Source organism: Petromyzon marinus (assembly GCF_048934315.1).
Source record: "Petromyzon marinus isolate PM22_M1 ecotype Great Lakes invasive population chromosome 67 unlocalized genomic scaffold, UKy_Petmar_22M1.pri1.0 chr67_unloc.1, whole genome shotgun sequence".
Taxonomy (NCBI): domain Eukaryota; kingdom Metazoa; phylum Chordata; class Hyperoartia; order Petromyzontiformes; family Petromyzontidae; genus Petromyzon; species Petromyzon marinus.
Genome location: NW_027422591.1, coordinates 90,671 through 109,274, shown reverse-complemented (window position 1 = coordinate 109,274; position 18,604 = coordinate 90,671). Strand labels below are relative to the sequence as shown.

General features: G+C 52.4%; 1 protein-coding gene across 1 annotated transcript in view; it reads left to right on the top strand.

Moving 5' to 3' along the window:
- Positions 1-17,750, top strand: part of LOC142907948 (mitogen-activated protein kinase kinase kinase kinase 4-like) — a 56,837-nt gene extending 39,087 nt beyond the window's left edge. Inside the window, exons 10-16 of the mRNA XM_076057976.1 lie at positions 2,190-2,295; positions 4,553-4,732; positions 7,944-8,087; positions 8,822-8,956; positions 14,777-14,877; positions 16,312-16,844; positions 17,708-17,750. Of these exons, the coding sequence (XP_075914091.1) occupies positions 2,190-2,295; positions 4,553-4,732; positions 7,944-8,087; positions 8,822-8,956; positions 14,777-14,877; positions 16,312-16,844; positions 17,708-17,750 (1,242 nt within the window). The remainder of the gene's footprint in view (positions 1-2,189; positions 2,296-4,552; positions 4,733-7,943; positions 8,088-8,821; positions 8,957-14,776; positions 14,878-16,311; positions 16,845-17,707) is intronic.
- The last annotated feature ends 854 nt before the right edge of the window (positions 17,751-18,604 follow it).

The window sequence follows — 18,604 nt, the reverse complement described above, 5'->3', positions numbered from 1 at the left end:
AGAGTGACTGTGTGTACACGAGTGAGAGTGACTGCGTGTCCACGAGTAGGAGTGACTGTGTGCACACGAGTGAGAGTGACTGTGTGCACACGAGTGAGAGTGACTGCGTGCACACGAGTGAGAGTGACTGTGTGCACACGAGTGAGAGTGACTGTGTGTCCACGAGTGAGAGTGACTGTGTGCACACGAGTGAGAGAGTGACTGCGTGCACACGAGTGAGAGTGACTGTGTGCACACGAGTGAGAGTGACTGCGTGCACACGAGTGAGAGAGTGACTGTGTGTCCACGAGTGAGAGTGACTGTGTGCACACGAGTGAGAGAGTGACTGCGTGCACACGAGTGAGAGTGACTGTGTGCACACGAGTGAGAGTGACTGCGTGCACACGAGTGAGAGAGTGACTGTGTGTCCACGAGTGAGAGTGACTGCGTGCACACGAGTGAGAGAGTGACTGTGTGTCCACGAGTGAGAGTGACTGCGTGCACACGAGTGAGAGTGACTGCGTGCACACGAGTGAGAGAGTGACTGCGTGCACACGAGTGAGAGAGTGACTGTGTGCACACGAGTGAGAGAGTGACTGTGTGTCCACGAGTGAGAGTGACTGTGTGCACACGAGTGAGAGACTCTGCGTGTACACGAGTGAGAGTTACTGTGTGTACACGAGTGAGAGTGACTGCGTGCACACGAGTGAGAGTGACTGTGTGTACACGAGTGAGAGTGACTGCGTGCACACGAGTGTGAGAGTGACTGTGTGCACACGAGTGAGAGTGACTGCGTGCACACGAGTGAGAGAGTGACTGTGTGCACACGAGTGAGAGTGACTGCGTGCACACGAGTGAGAGAGTGACTGTGTGCACACGAGTGAGAGAGTGACTGTGTGCACACGAGTGAGAGAGTGACTGTGTGTCCACGAGTGAGAGTGACTGCGTGCACACGAGTGAGAGAGTGACTGCGTGCACACGAGTGAGAGAGTGACTGTGTGCACACGAGTGAGAGTGACTGTGTGCACACGAGTGAGAGAGTGACTGTGTGTACACGAGTGAGAGAGTGACTGTGTGCACACGAGTGAGAGAGTGACTGTGTGCACACGAGTGAGAGTGACTGCGTGTACACGAGTGAGAGTGACTGCGTGCACACGAGTGAGAGAGTGACTGTGTGTCCACGAGTGAGAGTGACTGCGTGCACACGAGTGAGAGTGACTGCGTGCACACGAGTGAGAGTGACTGTGTGTACACGAGTGAGAGTGACTGTGTGCACACGAGTGAGAGTGACTGTGTGTACACGAGTGAGAGTGACTGTGTGTACACGAGTGAGAGTGACTGTGTGTACACGAGTGAGAGTGACTGTGTGCACACGAGTGAGAGAGTGACTGTGTGCACACGAGTGAGAGAGTGACTGTGTGCACACGAGTGATAGTGACTGTGTGCACACGAGTGACAGAGTGACTGTGAGATTTCGCGAGCATGAGCGGTTGGAAGTGTGAGAGTGGGAGGGTGGGCGAGCGAGTGGGCGGGTATGTGGGGGGGTGAGTGGGTGGGCAGGTGAGTGGGTGAGTGGGTGGGCAGGTGAGTGGGTGGGTGGGTGGGCAGGTGAGTGGGTGGGTGGGTGAGTGGGTCGGTGGGTGAGTGGGTCGGTGGGTGAGCGAGTGGGTGGATGGGTGTGGTGGGTGGGCAGGTGAGTGGGTGGGTGGGTGAGTTGGTCGGTGGGTGAGCGAGCGGGTGGGTAGGTGGGTGGGTGGGTGGGGTGGGTGGGCAGGCGAGTGGGTGGGCAGGTGGGCGGGGCGAGTGTGTGTAAGATGATCATGATGGTGATGACGTTAGTGTGTGATCATGTTGTTGACGACGATGATGTTGTTGACGATGATGATGATGATGTTGACGACGATGTTCGTGACGTCGATGACGATGATGACGGCGATGATGATGATGATGATGGCGATGATGATGATGATGGCGATGATGACGAAGTGATGATCATGTTGGCGATGATGATAGTGGCGATGGCGATGATGATGACGATGTCTATGTTAATGACGATGACGATGATGATGATGATGATGTCGATGTTAATGTCGATGATGACGATGTTGATGATGATGACGATGATGTTGATGATGACGATGTTGATGACGATGTTGATGATGACGATGTTGATGACGATGTTGATGATGATGATGACGACGTGGGTTCAGGGTGGAGGAGCTCAGAAGCCGCTGGTGAAGCACAAATCGTCATCCTCCTTCACGCCCTGGGTGTACCAGACCTCACCGGGCAGCGAGACGCTCACTCTGCCCGGTGGTGAGTGCCACTCGCCCACTCACTCACTCACTCGCCCACTCGTCCACTCACTCACTCACTCGCCGACTCAGTCAGTCACTCACTGACTCACTCAGTCACTCACTCACTCACTCGCCGACTCAGTCAGTCACTCACTGACTCACTCAGTCACTCACTCACTCACTCGCCCAATCACTCACCCACTCACTGACTCACTCAGTCACTCACTCAGTCACTCACTCAGTCACCCACTCACTCATCCACTCAGTCACTCGCCCACTCACCCACTCACTCACCCACTCACTTGCCCAATCACTCACCCACTCACTGACTCACTCAGTCACTCACTCAGTCACTCACTCAGTCACTCACTCAGTCACCCACTCACTCATCCACTCAGTCACTCGTCCACTCACTCGCCCAATCACTCGCCCACTCACTGACTCAGTCACTCACTCACTCGCCCACTCACTCAGTCACCCACTCACTCATCCACTCAGTCACTCATTCACTCACTCGTCCACTCATTCGCCCACTCACTCGCCCACTCACTCGCCCACTCACTCACCCACTCACTCAGTCACTCACTGACTCACTCAGTCACTCACTCAGTCACTCACTCACTCACTCACCCACTCATTCACCCACTCACTCACCCACTCACTCATTCACTCACTCGTTCACTCACTCACCCACTCACTCACTCGCCCGCTCACTCGCCCACTCACTCGCCCACTCACTCAGTCACTCACTCACCCACTCACTCATTCGCTCACTCACTCAGTCACTCACTCACCCACTCGTCCACCCACTCACTCACTCACTCGTCCACTCACTCACCCAGCCACTCAAACACTCACCCACTCACCCACTCGTCCACTCACTCACCCAGTCACTCACCCACTCACTCGCCCACTCACTCGCCCATTCACTCACTCACTCACCTACCCACTCACTCACCTACCCACTCACCTACTCACTCACCTACCCACTCACCCACTCACTCACCCACTCACCTACCCACTCACCCACTCACTCACCCACTCACTCACTCACCCACTTACTCACTCAACCTGCTCACCCTATTCTCCACCACCCTGCGCGGTGGTGGAGAGTAAACCCACTACGATGGTTACAATTATAGTGCAGTGTGTACTGCAGTGTATAGTGTATGATGCAGTGTATAGTGTAGTGTATGGTAGTGTGCAGTGTATAGTGTAGTGTATGGTAGTGTGCAGTGTATAGTGTAGTGTGTAGTATACAGTGTGATGTATAGTGTAGTGTGTAGTGTAGTATAGTGTGTTGTGTATAGTGTAGTGTCTAATGCAGTATATAGTGTAGTGTGTAGTATATGGTGTAATGTATAATGCAGTGTATAGTGTAGTGTGTAGTGTAGTGTAGTGTGTCGTGATAGTGTAGTGTATAGTAGTGTAGTGTTTATAGTGTAGTGTATAGTATATAGTGTAGTGTATAGTAGTGTGTAGTGTATAGTGTAGTGTGTAGTATATAGTGTAATGTATAATGCAGTGTATAGTGTAGTGTATTGTGTAGTGTATAGTGTAGTGTAGTGTGTCGTGATAGTGTAGTGTATAGTAGTGTAGTGTTTATAGTGTAGTGTATAGTATATAGTGTAGTGTATAGTAGTGTATAGTGTAGTGTGTAGTGTAAAGTGTAGTGTGTAGTGTATAGTGTAGTGTATAGTAGTGTATAGTGTAGTGTGTAGTGTATAGTGTAGTGTGTAGTGTGTAGTGTAGTGTGTAGTGTATAGTGTAGTGTATAGTGTAGTGTATAGTGTAGTGTATAGTGTAGTGTATAGTAGTGTATAGCGTAGTGTATAGCGTAGTGTATAGTGTAGTGTATAGTGTAGTGTATAGTGTAGTGTATAGTGTAGTGTATAGTGTAGTGTATAGTGTAGTGTATAGTGTAGTGTATAGTGTAGTGTATAGTGTAGTGTATACTAGTGTATAGTGTAGTGTATAGTGTAGTGTATAGTGCAGTGTATAGTGTAGTGTATAGTGTAGTGTATAGTGTAGCGTACAACGCAGTGTATAGTGTTGGGGAGTTAACCCACTACTACCGGAACACAATTGGCTCACAACAGCAAATCACAACAAGCGCCACCATCGCCATCGCCATCGGACGGCACACCGGCCACACGGCCACACCGCCACACGGCCACACCGGCACGCCGGCCACACCGGCGCGGGAGGGAGAGTCGATTGACCCCCCTGCCCCCCTGCCCCCCACGCCGCCGGCCCCCCCACGCCCCCCCCCCCAGCGTCCGAGGTGCTGAGCGTGTCTGAGCTGGAGCGTCTGGAGCTGGTGCGTCAGGAGGAGGCTCGCAAGGCCACGGTGGTCAACGTGAACCCCACCAACACGCGGCCGCAGAGCGACGCGCCCGAGATCCGCAAGTACAAGAAGCGTTTCAACTCGGAGATCCTCTGCGCAGCGCTGTGGGGTGAGCCGGTGTGCGTGTTGTGTAGTGTGTGTAGTGTGGTGTTGTGTGTAGTGTGTGTGTGTGGTGTGTGTGTGTGGTGTGTGTAGTGTGGTGTGTGTGTGGTGTGTGTGTTGTGTGTGTTGTGTGTGCGCAGCGCTGTGGGGTGAGCCGGTGTGTGTGTGGTGTGTTGTGTGTGTGTTGTGTTGTGTGTTGTGTGTGTGTTGTGTGTAGTGTGTGTGTGGTGTTGTGTGTAGTGTGGTGTGTGTGTGTTGTGTGTAGTGTGTGATGTGTGTGTTGTGTGTGTTGTGTGTGTGTGTTGTGTGTGTGTTGTGTGTGTTGTGTGTATGTTTGTAGTGTGTGGTGTGTGTAGTGTGGTGTGTGTGTGGTGTGTGTGTTGTGTGTGCGCAGCGCTGTGGGGTGAGCCGGTGTGTGTGTGGTGTGTTGTGTGTGTGTGTAGTGTGGTGTGTGTGTTGTGTAGTGTGTGTAGTGTGTGTGTAGTGTGTGGTGTGTGTGGTGTGGTGTGGTGTTGTGTGTGTGTGTGTGTAGTGTGTGTGTGGTGTGTGGTGTGTGTTGTGTAGTGTGTGTAGTGTGTGTGTTGTGTGTGTTGTGTGTGCGCAGCGCTGTGGGGTGAGCCGGTGTGTGTGTGTGGTGTGTGTAGTGTGTGTGTGTAGTGTGTGTGTGTTGTGTGTTGTGTGTGTTGTGTGTGTGCAGCGCTGTGGGGTGAGCCGTTGTGTGTAGTGTGTTGTGTGTGGTGTGTGTAGTGTGTGTGTGTGTAGTGTGTGTGTGTAGTGTGTTGTGTGTGTAGTGTGTTGTGTGTGTGTGTAGTGTGTTGTGTGTGTGTGTAGTGTGTTGTGTGTGTGTGTAGTGTAGTGTGTTGTGTTGTGTGTGTGTGTTGTGTGTGTGTGTTGTGTAGTGTGTGTGTGTGGTGTGTGTGTTGTGTGTGTGTGTTGTGTGTGTGTTGTGTGTGTGTGTTGTGTGTGTGTGTTGTGTGTGTGTGTTGTGTGTGTGTTGTGTGTGTGTGTGTTGTGTGTGTTGTGTGTGCGTGCTGTGTGCTGTGTGTTGGTGAGTGTGTAGTGTGTGTGTGGTGTGTGCGCGTGTTGTGAGTGTGTGTGTAGTGTGTGTGTGTGAATGTGTGTGTGCGTGTGTGTGTTGTGTGTGCGTGTGTGTGTGAATGTGTGTTGTGTGTTGTGTGTGTGTGTTGTGTGTGCGTGTGTGTGTGTGTTGTGTGTGCGTGTGTGTGTGTGTGTCCCGTGCGCGTGTCTTGGTCGATTCGGCCTCAAATGAGTACCTGGTGTAGCGGTGGTGTAGTAAACATCGCCACTGGGAGAGACAAAGGCGGCCGGGCGTGGTGCTAGTGGCCACCCACCCCCTCGTGTGCCACAGTGCCGGTAGCCTTCACAGGTGCTGCTACTAACAGCACTTGCCCCAGCAGTCTGTCGAGGCTACACGGGGGATCTTTGTCTGTGTCTACCTTCATAGCTGCTGCTGCTGCTACTCGCTACTAACAGCACTTGCCCCAGCAGCCTGTCGAGGCTACACGGGGGACCTTTGTCTGTGTCTACCTTCATAGGTGCTGCTACTCGCTACTAACTGCACTTGCCCCAGCAGTCTGTAGAGGCTACACGGGGGACCTTTGTCTGTGTCTACCTTCATAGGTAGCTGCTGCTACTCACTACTAACAGCACTTGCCCCTACAGTCTGTTAGAGGCTACACGGGGGACCTTTGTCTGTGTCTACCTTCATAGGTGCTGCTGCTACTCGCTACTAACAGCACTTGCCCCAGCAGTCTGTCGAGGCTACACGGGGGACCTTTGTCTGTGTCTACCTTCATAGGTGCTGCTACTCGCTACTAACAGCACTTGCCCCAGCAGTCTGTAGAGGCTACACGGGGGACCTTTGTCTGTGTCTACCTTCATAGGTGCTGCTGCTACTCGCTACTAACAGCACTTGCCCCAGCAGTCTAAGGCTACACGGGGGACCTTTGTCTGTGTGTACCTTCATAGGTGCTGCTGCTACTCGCTACTAACAGCACTTGCCCCAGCAGTCTGTTAGAGGCTACACGGGGGACCTTTGTCTGTGTGTACCTTCATAGCTGCTGCTACTCGCTACTAACAGCACTTGCCCCAGCAGTCTGTAGAGGCTACACGGGGGACCTTTGTCTGTGTGTACCTTCATAGGTGCTGCTGCTACTCGCTACTAACAGCACTTGCCCCAGCAGTCTGTTAGAGGCTACACGGGGGACCTTTGTCTGTGTGTACCTTCATAGCTGCTGCTACTCGCTACTAACAGCACTTGCCCCAGCAGTCTGTTAGAGGCTACACGGGGGACCTTTGTCTGTGTCTGCCTTCATAGGTGCTGCTACTACTCGCTACTAACAGCACTTGCCCCAGCAGTCTGTAGAGGCTACACGGGGGACCTTTGTCTGTGTCTGCCTTCATAGCTGCTGCTACTCGCTACTAACAGCACTTGCCCCAGCAGTCTGTAGAGGCTACACGGGGGACCTTTGTCTGTGTCTACCTTCATAGGTGCTGCTGCTACTCGCTACTAACAGCACTTGCCCCAGCAGTCTGTTGAGGCTACACGGGGGACCTTTGTCTGTGTCTACCTTCATAGCTGCTGCTGCTACTCGCTACTAACAGCACTTGCCCCAGCAGTCTGTAGAGGCTACACGGGGGACCTTTGTGTCTACCTTCATAGATGCTGCTGCTACTCGCTACTAACAGCACTTGCTCCTACAGTCTGTTAGAGGCTACACGGGGGACCTTTGTCTGTGTCTACCTTCATAGCTGCTGCTGCTACTCACTACCAACAGCACTTGCCCCAGCAGTCTGTTAGAGGCTACACGGGGGACCTTTGTCTGTGTCTACCTTCATAGGTGCTGCTGCTACTCGCTACTAACAGCACTTGCCCCAGCAGTCTGTCGAGGCTACACGGGGGACCTTTGTCTGTGTCTACCTTCATAGCTGCTGCTACTCGCTACTAACAGCACTTGCCCCTACAGTCTGTTAGAGGCTACACGGGGGACCTTTGTCTGTGTCTACCTTCATAGCTGCTGCTGCTACTCGCTACCAACAGCACTTGCCCCAGCAGTCTGTTAGAGGCTACACGGGGGACCTTTGTCTGTGTCTACCTTCATAGCTGCTGCTGCTGCTGCTACTCGCTACCAACAGCACTTGCCCCAGCAGTCTGTTAGAGGCTACACGGGGGACCTTTGTCTGTGTGCGTGTCGCAGGCGTGAATCTGCTGGTGGGCACGGAGAATGGTCTCATGCTGCTGGACCGCAGTGGTCAGGGCAAGGTCTACCCCCTTATCAGCCGTCGGCGCTTCCATCAGATGGACGTCTTGGAAGGACTCAACATTCTGGTCACCATCTCTGGTGTGACTCGCCCACGCTCGCTCGCTCGCTCGCTCGCTCACCCGCCCGCTCGCTTGCTCAACCACTCGCTCAACCACTCGCTCACCCGCCCGCTCACCCGCTCGCTCGCTCGCTCAACCACTCGCTCACCCGCCCGCTCGCTCAACCACTCGTTCAACCACTCGCTCACCCGCCCGCTCGCTCAACCACTCGTTCAACCACTCGCTCACCCGCCCACTCGCTCGCTCAACCACTCGCTCACCCACTCGCTCGCTCAACCACTCGCTCAACCACTCGCTCAACCACTAGGTAAGAAGAACAAGCTGCGTGTTTATTATTTGTCGTGGCTACGTAACAAGATCCTGTTGACGTTGTTGATGTTGTTGATGTTGTTGACGTTGACGTTGACGTTGTTGATGTTGTTGTTGTTGATGATGTTGTTGTTGATGTTGTTGACGTTGTTGTTGATGTTGTTGTTGACGTTGATGTTGTTGATGTTGTTGACGTTGTTGTTGATGTTGACATTGTTGATGTTGTTGACGTTGTTGATGATGTTGATGTTATTGTTGTTGTTTACTAGGTAAGAAGAACAAACTACGTGTGTATTATTTGTCGTGGCTACGTAACAAGGTCCTGTTGTTGTTGATGTTGTTGTTGATGTTGTTGATGACGTTGTTGATGTTGTTGATGTTGTTGTTGATGTTGTTGTTGACGTTGTTGATGATCTTGTTGTTGTTGATGTTGTTGTTTACTAGGTAAGAAGAACAAGCTACGTGTGTATTATTTGTCGTGGCTACGTAACAAGATTTTGCACAACGACCCCGAGGTGGAGAAGAAGCAGGGATGGACTACAGTAGGTGATTTAGAGAGCTGCGTGCACTACAAAGTGGGTAGGTCGATACCCACCCACTACTTCCACCCACTAACACTACCACCCACTACTACCACCCACTACTACCACCTACTACTACCACCCACTACTTCCACCCACTACTACCACCCACTACTTCCACTCACTACTACCACCCACTACTACCACCCACTACCACCTACTACTACCACCCACTACTTCCACCCACTGCTACCACCCACTACTACCACCCACTACTACCACCCACTGCTACCACCCACCCACTACTACCACCCACCCACTCCTACCCACTACTTCCACCCACTACTACCACCCACTACTTCCACTCACTACTACCACCCACTACTACCACCCACCCACTACTACCACCCACCCACTACTACCACCCACTACTACCACCCACTACTACCACACACTACTACCACCCACTACTACCACACACTACTACCACCCACTACTACCACCCACTACTACCACCCACTACCACCACCCACTACTTCCACTCACTACTACCACCCACTACTTCCACTCGCTACTACCACCCACTACCACCCACTAACACTACCACCCACTAACACTACCACCCACTAACACTACCACCCACTAACACTACCACCCACTAACACTACTACCCACTACTTCCACCCACTACTATCCACTACCACCCACTACTACCCACTACCACCCACTACTACAACCCACTATGACCACCCACTCCTACCCACTACTTCCACCCACTACTACCACCCACTACTTCCACTCACTACTACCACCCACTACTACCACCCACCCACTACTACCACCCACCCACTACTACCACCCACTACTACCACACACTACTACCACCCACTACTACCCACTACTACCACCCACTACTACCACCCACTACCACCACCCACTACCACCCACTACTACCACCCACTACTACCCACTACCACCCACTACTACAACCCACTACGACCACCCACTACTTCCACTCACTACTACCACACACTACTACCACCCACTACTACCCACTACCACCACCCACTACCACCCACTACTACCCACTACCACCCACTACTACAACCCACTACGACCACCCACTACTTCCACTCACTACTACCACCCACTACTACCACCCACTACTACCACCCACTACTTCCACTCACTACTACCACCCACTACTTCCACTCGCTACTACCACCCACTACTTCCACTCACTACTACCACCCACTACTACCACCCACTAACACTACCACCCACTAACACTACCACCCACTAACACTACCACCCACTAACACTACTTCCACCCACTACTATCCACTACCACCCACTACTACCCACTACCACCCACTAACTAACACTACCACCCACTAACACCCATTAACACTACCACCCACTACCACCACCCAACACCACCCACTACCACCACTCACTACCAACACCCACTACCACCCACTAACACTACCACCCACTAACACCCCCCGACTAACACTACCACCCGACCCACTACTACCACCCACTAACACTACCCACTAACACCCACTACAACCCACTAACACTACCACCCACTATCACCCACTAACACCCCCCCCCCACTACTTCCACCCACTAACACCCATTAACACTACCACCCACTAACACTACCACCCGCTAACACCCATTAACACTACCACCCACTAACACCACCCACTACCACCACCCACTACCAACACCCACTACCACCCACTAACACTACCACCCACTAACACTACCACCTACTAACACTACCACCCACTAACACTACCACCCACTAACACTACCACCCACTAACACCCATTAACACTACCACCCACTAACACCACCCACCACCCACTACCACCACTCACTACCAACACCCACTACCACCCACTAACACTACCACCAACTAACACCCCCCCCACTAACATTGCCACCCACTAACACCCACTAACACTACCCACTAACACCCACTACTACCTACTAACACTACCACCCACTAACACCCCCCACTACTTCCACCCACTAACACCCATTAACACTACCACCCACTAACACTACCACCCGCTAACACCCATTAACACTACCACCCACTAACACCACCCACCACCACCCACTACCACCACCCACTACCAATACCCACTACCACCCACTAACACTACCACCCACTACCACTACCACCCACTAACACTACCACCCACTAACACCCCCCCCCCCCACTAACACTACCACCCACCCACTAACACCCACTACTACCCAATAACACTACCACCCACTAACACCTCCCCACTACTTCTACCCACTAACACCCATTAACACTACCACCCACTAACACTACCACCTGCTAACACCCACTACTACCACCCACTACCACCACCCACCACCGCCCACCACCGCCCACCACCGCCCACGCTACGAGCAATCGGACCGTGTGGGACTGTGGGACCGTGTGGGATCGTGTGGGACTGTGGGACCGTGTGGGACCGTGTGGGATCGTGTGGGACCGTGTGGGATCTTGTGGGACCGCGTGGGACCGTGTGGGATCTTGTGGGACCGTGTGGGATCTTGTGGGACCGTGTGGGACCGTGTGGGACCGTGTGTGACCGTGTGTGACCGTGTGGGACTGTGTAGGACTGTGTGGGATCTTGTGGGGCCGTGTGGGACCGTGTGGGACCGTGTGTGACCGTGTGGGATCTTGTGGGACCGTGTGGGACCGTGTGGGACCGTGTGGGATCGTGTGGGATCTTGTAGGACCGTGTGGGACCGTGTGGGACCGTGTGGGACCGTGTGGGACCGTGTGGGATTGTGTAGGACTGTGTGGGACCGTGTGGGACCGTGTGGGATTGTGTAGGACTGTGTGGGACCGTGTGGGACCGTGTGGGATTGTGTAGGACTGTGTGGGACCGTGTGGGACCGTGTGGGATTGTGTAGGACTGTGTGGGACCGTGTGGGACTGTGTGGGACCGTGTGGGATCTTGTGGAACCGTGTGGGATCTTGTGGGACTGTGTGGGACTGTGGGATCTTGTGGGACCGTGTGGGACCGTGTGGGACTGTGTGGGACCGTGTGGGACTGTGTGGGATCGTGTAGGACTGTGTAGGACTGTGTGGGACCGTGTGTGACCGTGTGGGACTGTGTACGACTGTGTAGGACTGTGTGGGACCGTGTGGGATCGTGTGGGATCGTGTGGGACTGTGTGGGATCGTGTGGGATCGTGTAGGACTGTGTGGGACCGTGTGGGATTGTGTGGGACTGTGTGGGATCGTGTGGGATCGTGTAGGACTGTGTGGGACCGTGTGGGATTGTGTAGGACTGTGTGGGACCGTGTGGGATTGTGTGGGACTGTGTGGGATCGTGTGGGATCGTGTGGGACTGTGTGGGATCGTGTGGGATCGTGTGGGACTGTGTGGGACTGTGTGGGATCGTGTGGGATTGTGTGGGACTGTGTGGGACCGTGTGGGATCGTGTGGGACCCTGTGGGACCGTGTGGGGTGGGGTGCCTGAACCTTTCCGGTAGTGGATGAGCAGCAGCAGCAGTAGGGGCGTTGTTGTTTCGTGCAGATGTTGCAACAAAGACAAAGGTCCCCCGTGTAGCCTCTTAACAGACTGTAGGGGCAAGTGCTGTTAGTAGCGAGTAGCAGCAGCAGCTATGAAGGTAGACACAGACAAAGGTCCCCCGTGTAGCCTCTAATAGACTGCTGGGGCAAGTGCTGTTAGTAGCGAGTGGCAGCAGCAGCTATGAAGGTAGACACAGACAAAGCTCCCCCGTGTAGCCTCTAACAGACTGTAGGGGCAAGTGCTGTGAGTAGCGAGTAGCAGCAGCACCTATGAAGGTAGACACAGACAAAGGTCCCCCGTGTAGCCTCAACAGACTGTAGGGGCAAGTGCTGTTAGTAGCGAGTAGCAGCACCTATGAAGGCTACCGGCACTATGGCACACGAGGGGGTGGGTGGCTACCAGCACCACGCCCGGCCGCCTTTGTCTCCCCAGTGGCGATGTTTACTACACCACCACCGCGACAGCAGGTAACTCATTTGAGGCTGAGTCGACCTAGGGGAGGCCCAGGTACCGGTTCAGATAATCGTCACTGGGTGTTGGCCGTGAGCGGGAATCGAACCATGGTCGCCAGGTTCATAGCGCAGCGTAGCGCTAACCCCCGGCTACCACTACCGCGTGCCAGTCAGTGTGTGTGTGTCAGTGTGTGTGTGTCAGTGTGTGTGTCAGTGTGAGTGTGTCAGTGTGTGTGTGCGTGTCAGTGTGTGAGTGTCAGTGTGTGTGTGTCAGTGTGTGTGTCAGTGTGAGCGTGTCAGTGTGAGCGTGTCAGTGTGTGTCAGTGTATGTGTGTCAGTGTGTGTGTGTCAGTGTGTGTGTGTCAGTGTGTGTGTGTCAGTGTGTGCGTGTCAGTGTGAGCGTGTGTCAGTGTGTGTGTCAGTGTGTGTGTGTCAGTGTGTGTGTGTCAGTGTGTGTGTGTCAGTGTGTGTGAGTGTGGGGAGCGATAGTGTAGCGGTTAGCGCTACGCTGCGCTATGAACCTGGCGACCCGGGTTCGATTCCCGCTCACGGCCAACACCAGTGACGATTATCTGAACCGGTGCCGGGCCTCCCCTAGGTCGACTCAGCCTAAAATGAGTACCTGGTGCGGTGTGTAAACATTGCCACTAGGGAGACAAAGGCGGTCGGGCGTGGTGCTGGCCACCCACCCCCTCGTGTACCGTTCCGGCCTTCAAAGGTGCTCGCTAACAGCACTTGCCCCTACAGTCTGTTAAGGCTATATGGGGGATCTTTGATCTTTGTGTGTGTCAGTGTGTGTATGTCAGTGTGTGTGTGTCAGTGTGTGTGTGTGTGTCAGTGTGTGTGTGTCAGTGTGTGTGTGTGTGTCAGTGTGTGTGTGTCAGTGTGTGTGTGTGTGTCAGTGTGTGTGTCAGTGTGTGTGTGTGTGTCAGTGTGCGCGTGTCAGTGTGCGTGTCAGTGTGTGTGTGTCAGTGTGTGTGTGTCAGTGTGCGCGTGTCAGTGTGTGTGTGTCAGTGTGTGTGTGTCAGTGTGTGTGTGTCAGTGTGTGTGTGTCAGTGTGTGTGTGTCAGTGTGTGTGTGTCAGTGTGTGAGTCTGTGTGTGTCAGTGTGTGTGTGTGTCAGTGTGTGAGTCAGTGTGTGTGTGTGTGGGGAGCGGTAGTGTAGTGGTTAGCGCTACGCTGCGCTATGAACCTGGCGACCCGGGTTTGATTCCCGCTCACGGCCAACACCAGTGACGATTATCTGAACCGGTCCCGGGCCTCCCGTAGGTCGACTCAGCCTCAAATGAGTACCTGGTGCGGTGTGTAAACATCGCCACTGGGGGGAGACAAAGGCGGTCGGGCGTGGTGCTGGCCACCCACCCCCTCGTGTACCGTTCCGGCCTTCATAGGTGCTCGCTAACAGCACTTGCCCCTACAGTCTGTTACAGGCTACACGGGGGATCTTTGTCTTTGCACCAGCGCGTACGTGCCAGTCCGTGCGTGCCAGTGCGTGGCTGTGCGTGTCAGTGTGTGTGCGTGCCAGTGTGTGCGTGCCAGTGTGTGTCAGTGTGTGTGCGTGCCAGTGTGTGTGCGTGCCAGTGCGTGGCAGTGGCAGTGTGTGTGCGTGCCAGTGTGTGTGCGTGTCAGTGTGTGTGCGTGCCAGTGCGTGGCAGTGGCAGTGTGTGTGTGTGCCAGTGTGTGCATGCCAGTGCGTGGCAGTGCGTGCCAGTGTGTGCATGCCAGTGTGTGGCAGTGCGTGCCAGTGCGTGGCAGTGTGTGTGCGTGCCAGTGTGTGGCAGTGCGTGCCAGTGTCAGTGTGGTCGTGGCGATCCGCCGAGGTAGTTGTGTGTGCCGTCTGTGCTCGCCGCAGTGAAGTATGAGAGGATCAAGTTCCTGGTGATCGCCCTCAAGCACTCGGTGGAGGTCTACGCCTGGGCACCCAAACCCTACCACAAGTTCATGGCCTTCAAGGTGACTCACACACGCACGCAGACGCACACACGCACACACGCACGCACACACGCACGCACACACGCACGCACACACGCACAGACACACACACGCACAGACACACACACGCACAGACACACACACACGCAGCTACACGCACACACGCAGCTACATGCACAGACACACACACACAGCTACACACACAGACACACACACACAGCTACACACACAGACACACACACACACACAGCCACACACACACAGACACACACACACAACTACACGCACAGACGCACACACACAGCTACACACACACACACAGCTACACGCACAGACACACACACACACAGCTACACACACACACACACAGCTACACGCACACACACACAGCTACACGCACAGACGCACACACACACAGCTACACGCACAGACGCACACACACAGCTACACACACACAGCTACACGCACAGACACACACACACAGCTACACACACAGACACGCACACACACAGCTACACGCACAGACACACACACGCACAGACACACACGCACAGACACACGCACAGACACACACGCACAGACACACACACAGCTACACACACAGACACACACACGCACAGACACACACACAGACACACAAACGCACAGACATACACACACAGACACACACACGCACAGACACACACAGACAGACACACACAGACACACACACACACAGCTACACACACAGCCACACACACACAGCTACACGCACAGATGCACACACAAACAAAGACAAAGACAAAGATCCCCCGTATAGCCTTAACAGACTGTAGGGGCAAGTGCTGTTAGCGAGCACCTATGAAGGCCGGATCGGTACACGAGGGGGTGGGTGGCCAACACCACGCCCGACCGCCTTTGTCTCCCTAGTGGCGATGTTTAAATACCGCACCAGGTACTCATTTGAGGCTGAGTCGACCTAGGGGAGGCCCGGGACCGGTTCAGATAATCGTCACTGGTGTTGGCCGTGAGCGGGAATCGAACCCGAGTCGCCAGGTTCATAGCGCAGCGCGGTAACCGCTACAGACACACACAGCTACACGCACAGACACACACAGGCAGCTATGTTGTTGATAATATTGATGATGATGATGATGTTGTTGATGTTGATGATGGTGATGTTGATGTTGTTGATGTTGATGTTGGTGATGGTGATGATGTTGTTGATGTTGATGATGTTGATGATGATGTTGTTGATGTTGATGATGATGTTGTTGATGTTGATGATGTTGATGATGATGATGTTGTTAATAATGTTGATGTTGTTAATGTTGATGATGGTGATGATGATGCTGATGATGATGTTGTTGTTGATGCTGATGATGATGTTGATGATGATGTTGATGATGTTGGTGATGGTGATGACTGTGATGATGATGACTGTGATGATGTTGATGTTGATGATGGTGATTGCAGTCGTTTGGCGAGCTGGAGCACAAGCTGCTGCTGGTGGTTGTGATGGTGATGACTGTGATGATGATGATGATGTTGATGATGTTGATGACTGTGATGATGATGATGTTGATGATGATGATGTTGGTGATGGTGATGACTATGATGATGATGATGTTGATGATGATGATGCTGTTGATGTTGATGATGATGATGTTGATGATGTTGGTGATGGTGATGACTGTGATGATGTTGATCTTGTTGATGTTGATGATGATGTTGATGATGTTGATGATGATGATGCTGATGATGATGTTGATGATGTTGATGATGGTGTTGATGGTGATGATGATGATGATGTTGTTGATGTTGATGATGATGATGTTGGTGATGGTGATGACTGTGATGATGATGATGATGCTGATGATGATGATGTTGATGATGATGATGTTGATGATGATGTTGATGATGATGATGTTGATGATGTTGATGATGGTGATGACTGTGATGATGTTGATGATGTTGATGAAGTTGATGATGATGATGATGTTGATGATGTTGGTGATGGTGATGGTGATGACTGTGATGATGTTGATGTTAATGATGATGATGATGTTGATGATGGTGATGTTGATGATGATGATGATGTTGATGTTGATGATGGTGATGTTGATGATGGTGATGTTGATGATGGTGATGTTGATGATGGTGATGTTGATGATGGTGATGTTGATGTTGATGATGATGATGTTGATGATGTTGGTGATGGTGATGACTGTGATGATGTTGATGTTGTTGATGCTGATGATGATGTTGATGATGTTGGTGATGGTGATGACTGTGATGATGCTGATGATGATGATGTTGATGATGGTGATGATGTTGATGGTGATGATGATGATGTTGCTGATGATGATGTTGGTGATGTTGATGATGGTGATGATGTTGATGGTGATGATGCTGATGATGATGTTGTTGATGTTGTTAATGTTGATGATGGTGATGATGATGCTGATGATGATGGTGATGTTGATGACTGTGATGATGATGTTGTTGATGTTGTTAATGTTGATGATGGTGATGATGATGCTGATGATGCTGATGATGATGGTGATGTTGATGACTGTGATGATGATGATGTTGATGTTGTTGATGATGATGTTGATGATGTTGTTAATGTTGATGATGGTGATGATGATGCTGATGATGATGACTGTGATGATGATGATGATGATGTTGATGATGTTGATGTTGATGATGATGTTGTTGTTGATGATGATGGTGATGACTGTGATGATGTTGATGATGGTGATGATGTTGATGATGATGATGTTGTTGATGATGTTGATGTTGTTGATGTTGTTGTTGATGTTGTTGATGTTGTCAATGTTGATGTTGATGATGATGATGTTGATTGCAGTCGTTTGGCGAGCTGGAGCACAAGCTGCTGCTGGTGGTTGTGATGGTGATGACTGTGATGATGATGATGTTGTTGATGATGATGCTGATGATGCTGATGATGCTGATGATGATGATGATGGTGATTGCAGTCGTTTGGCGAGTTGGAGCACAAGCCTCTGCTGGTGGTTGTGATGGTGATGACTGTGATGATGATGTTGTTGATGATGATGCTGATGATGCTGATGATGATGATGATGTTGATTGCAGTCGTTTGGCGAGCTGGAGCACAAGCCTCTGCTGGTGGTTGTGATGGTGATGACTGTGATGATGATGTTGTTGATGATGATGCTGATGATGATGATGATGATGTTGATTGCAGTCGTTTGGCGAGTTGGAGCACAAGCCTCTGCTGGTGGTTGTGATGGTGATGACTGTGATGATGATGTTGTTGATGATGATGCTGATGATGCTGATGATGATGATGATGTTGATTGCAGTCGTTTGGCGAGCTGGAGCACAAGCTGCTGCTGGTGGTTGTGATGGTGATGACTGTGATGATGATGATGTTGTTGATGATGATGCTGATGATGATGTTGATTGCAGTCGTTTGGCGAGTTGGAGCACAAGCCTCTGCTGGTGGACCTGACTGTGGAGGAGGGCCAGAGGCTGAAGGTCGTCTACGGCTCCTCCATAGGCTTCCATGCCATCGACGTCGACTCGGGCAACGTCTACGATGTCTACATCCCCTCCCACGTGAGCGGGGACACGGGGGAGACACGGGGAGACACGGGGAGACACGGGGAGAGACACGGGGAGACACGGGGAGAGACACGGGGGAGACTCGGGCAACGTCTACAATGTCTACATCCCCTCCCACGTGAGCGGGGACACGGGGGAGACACGGGGAGACACGGGG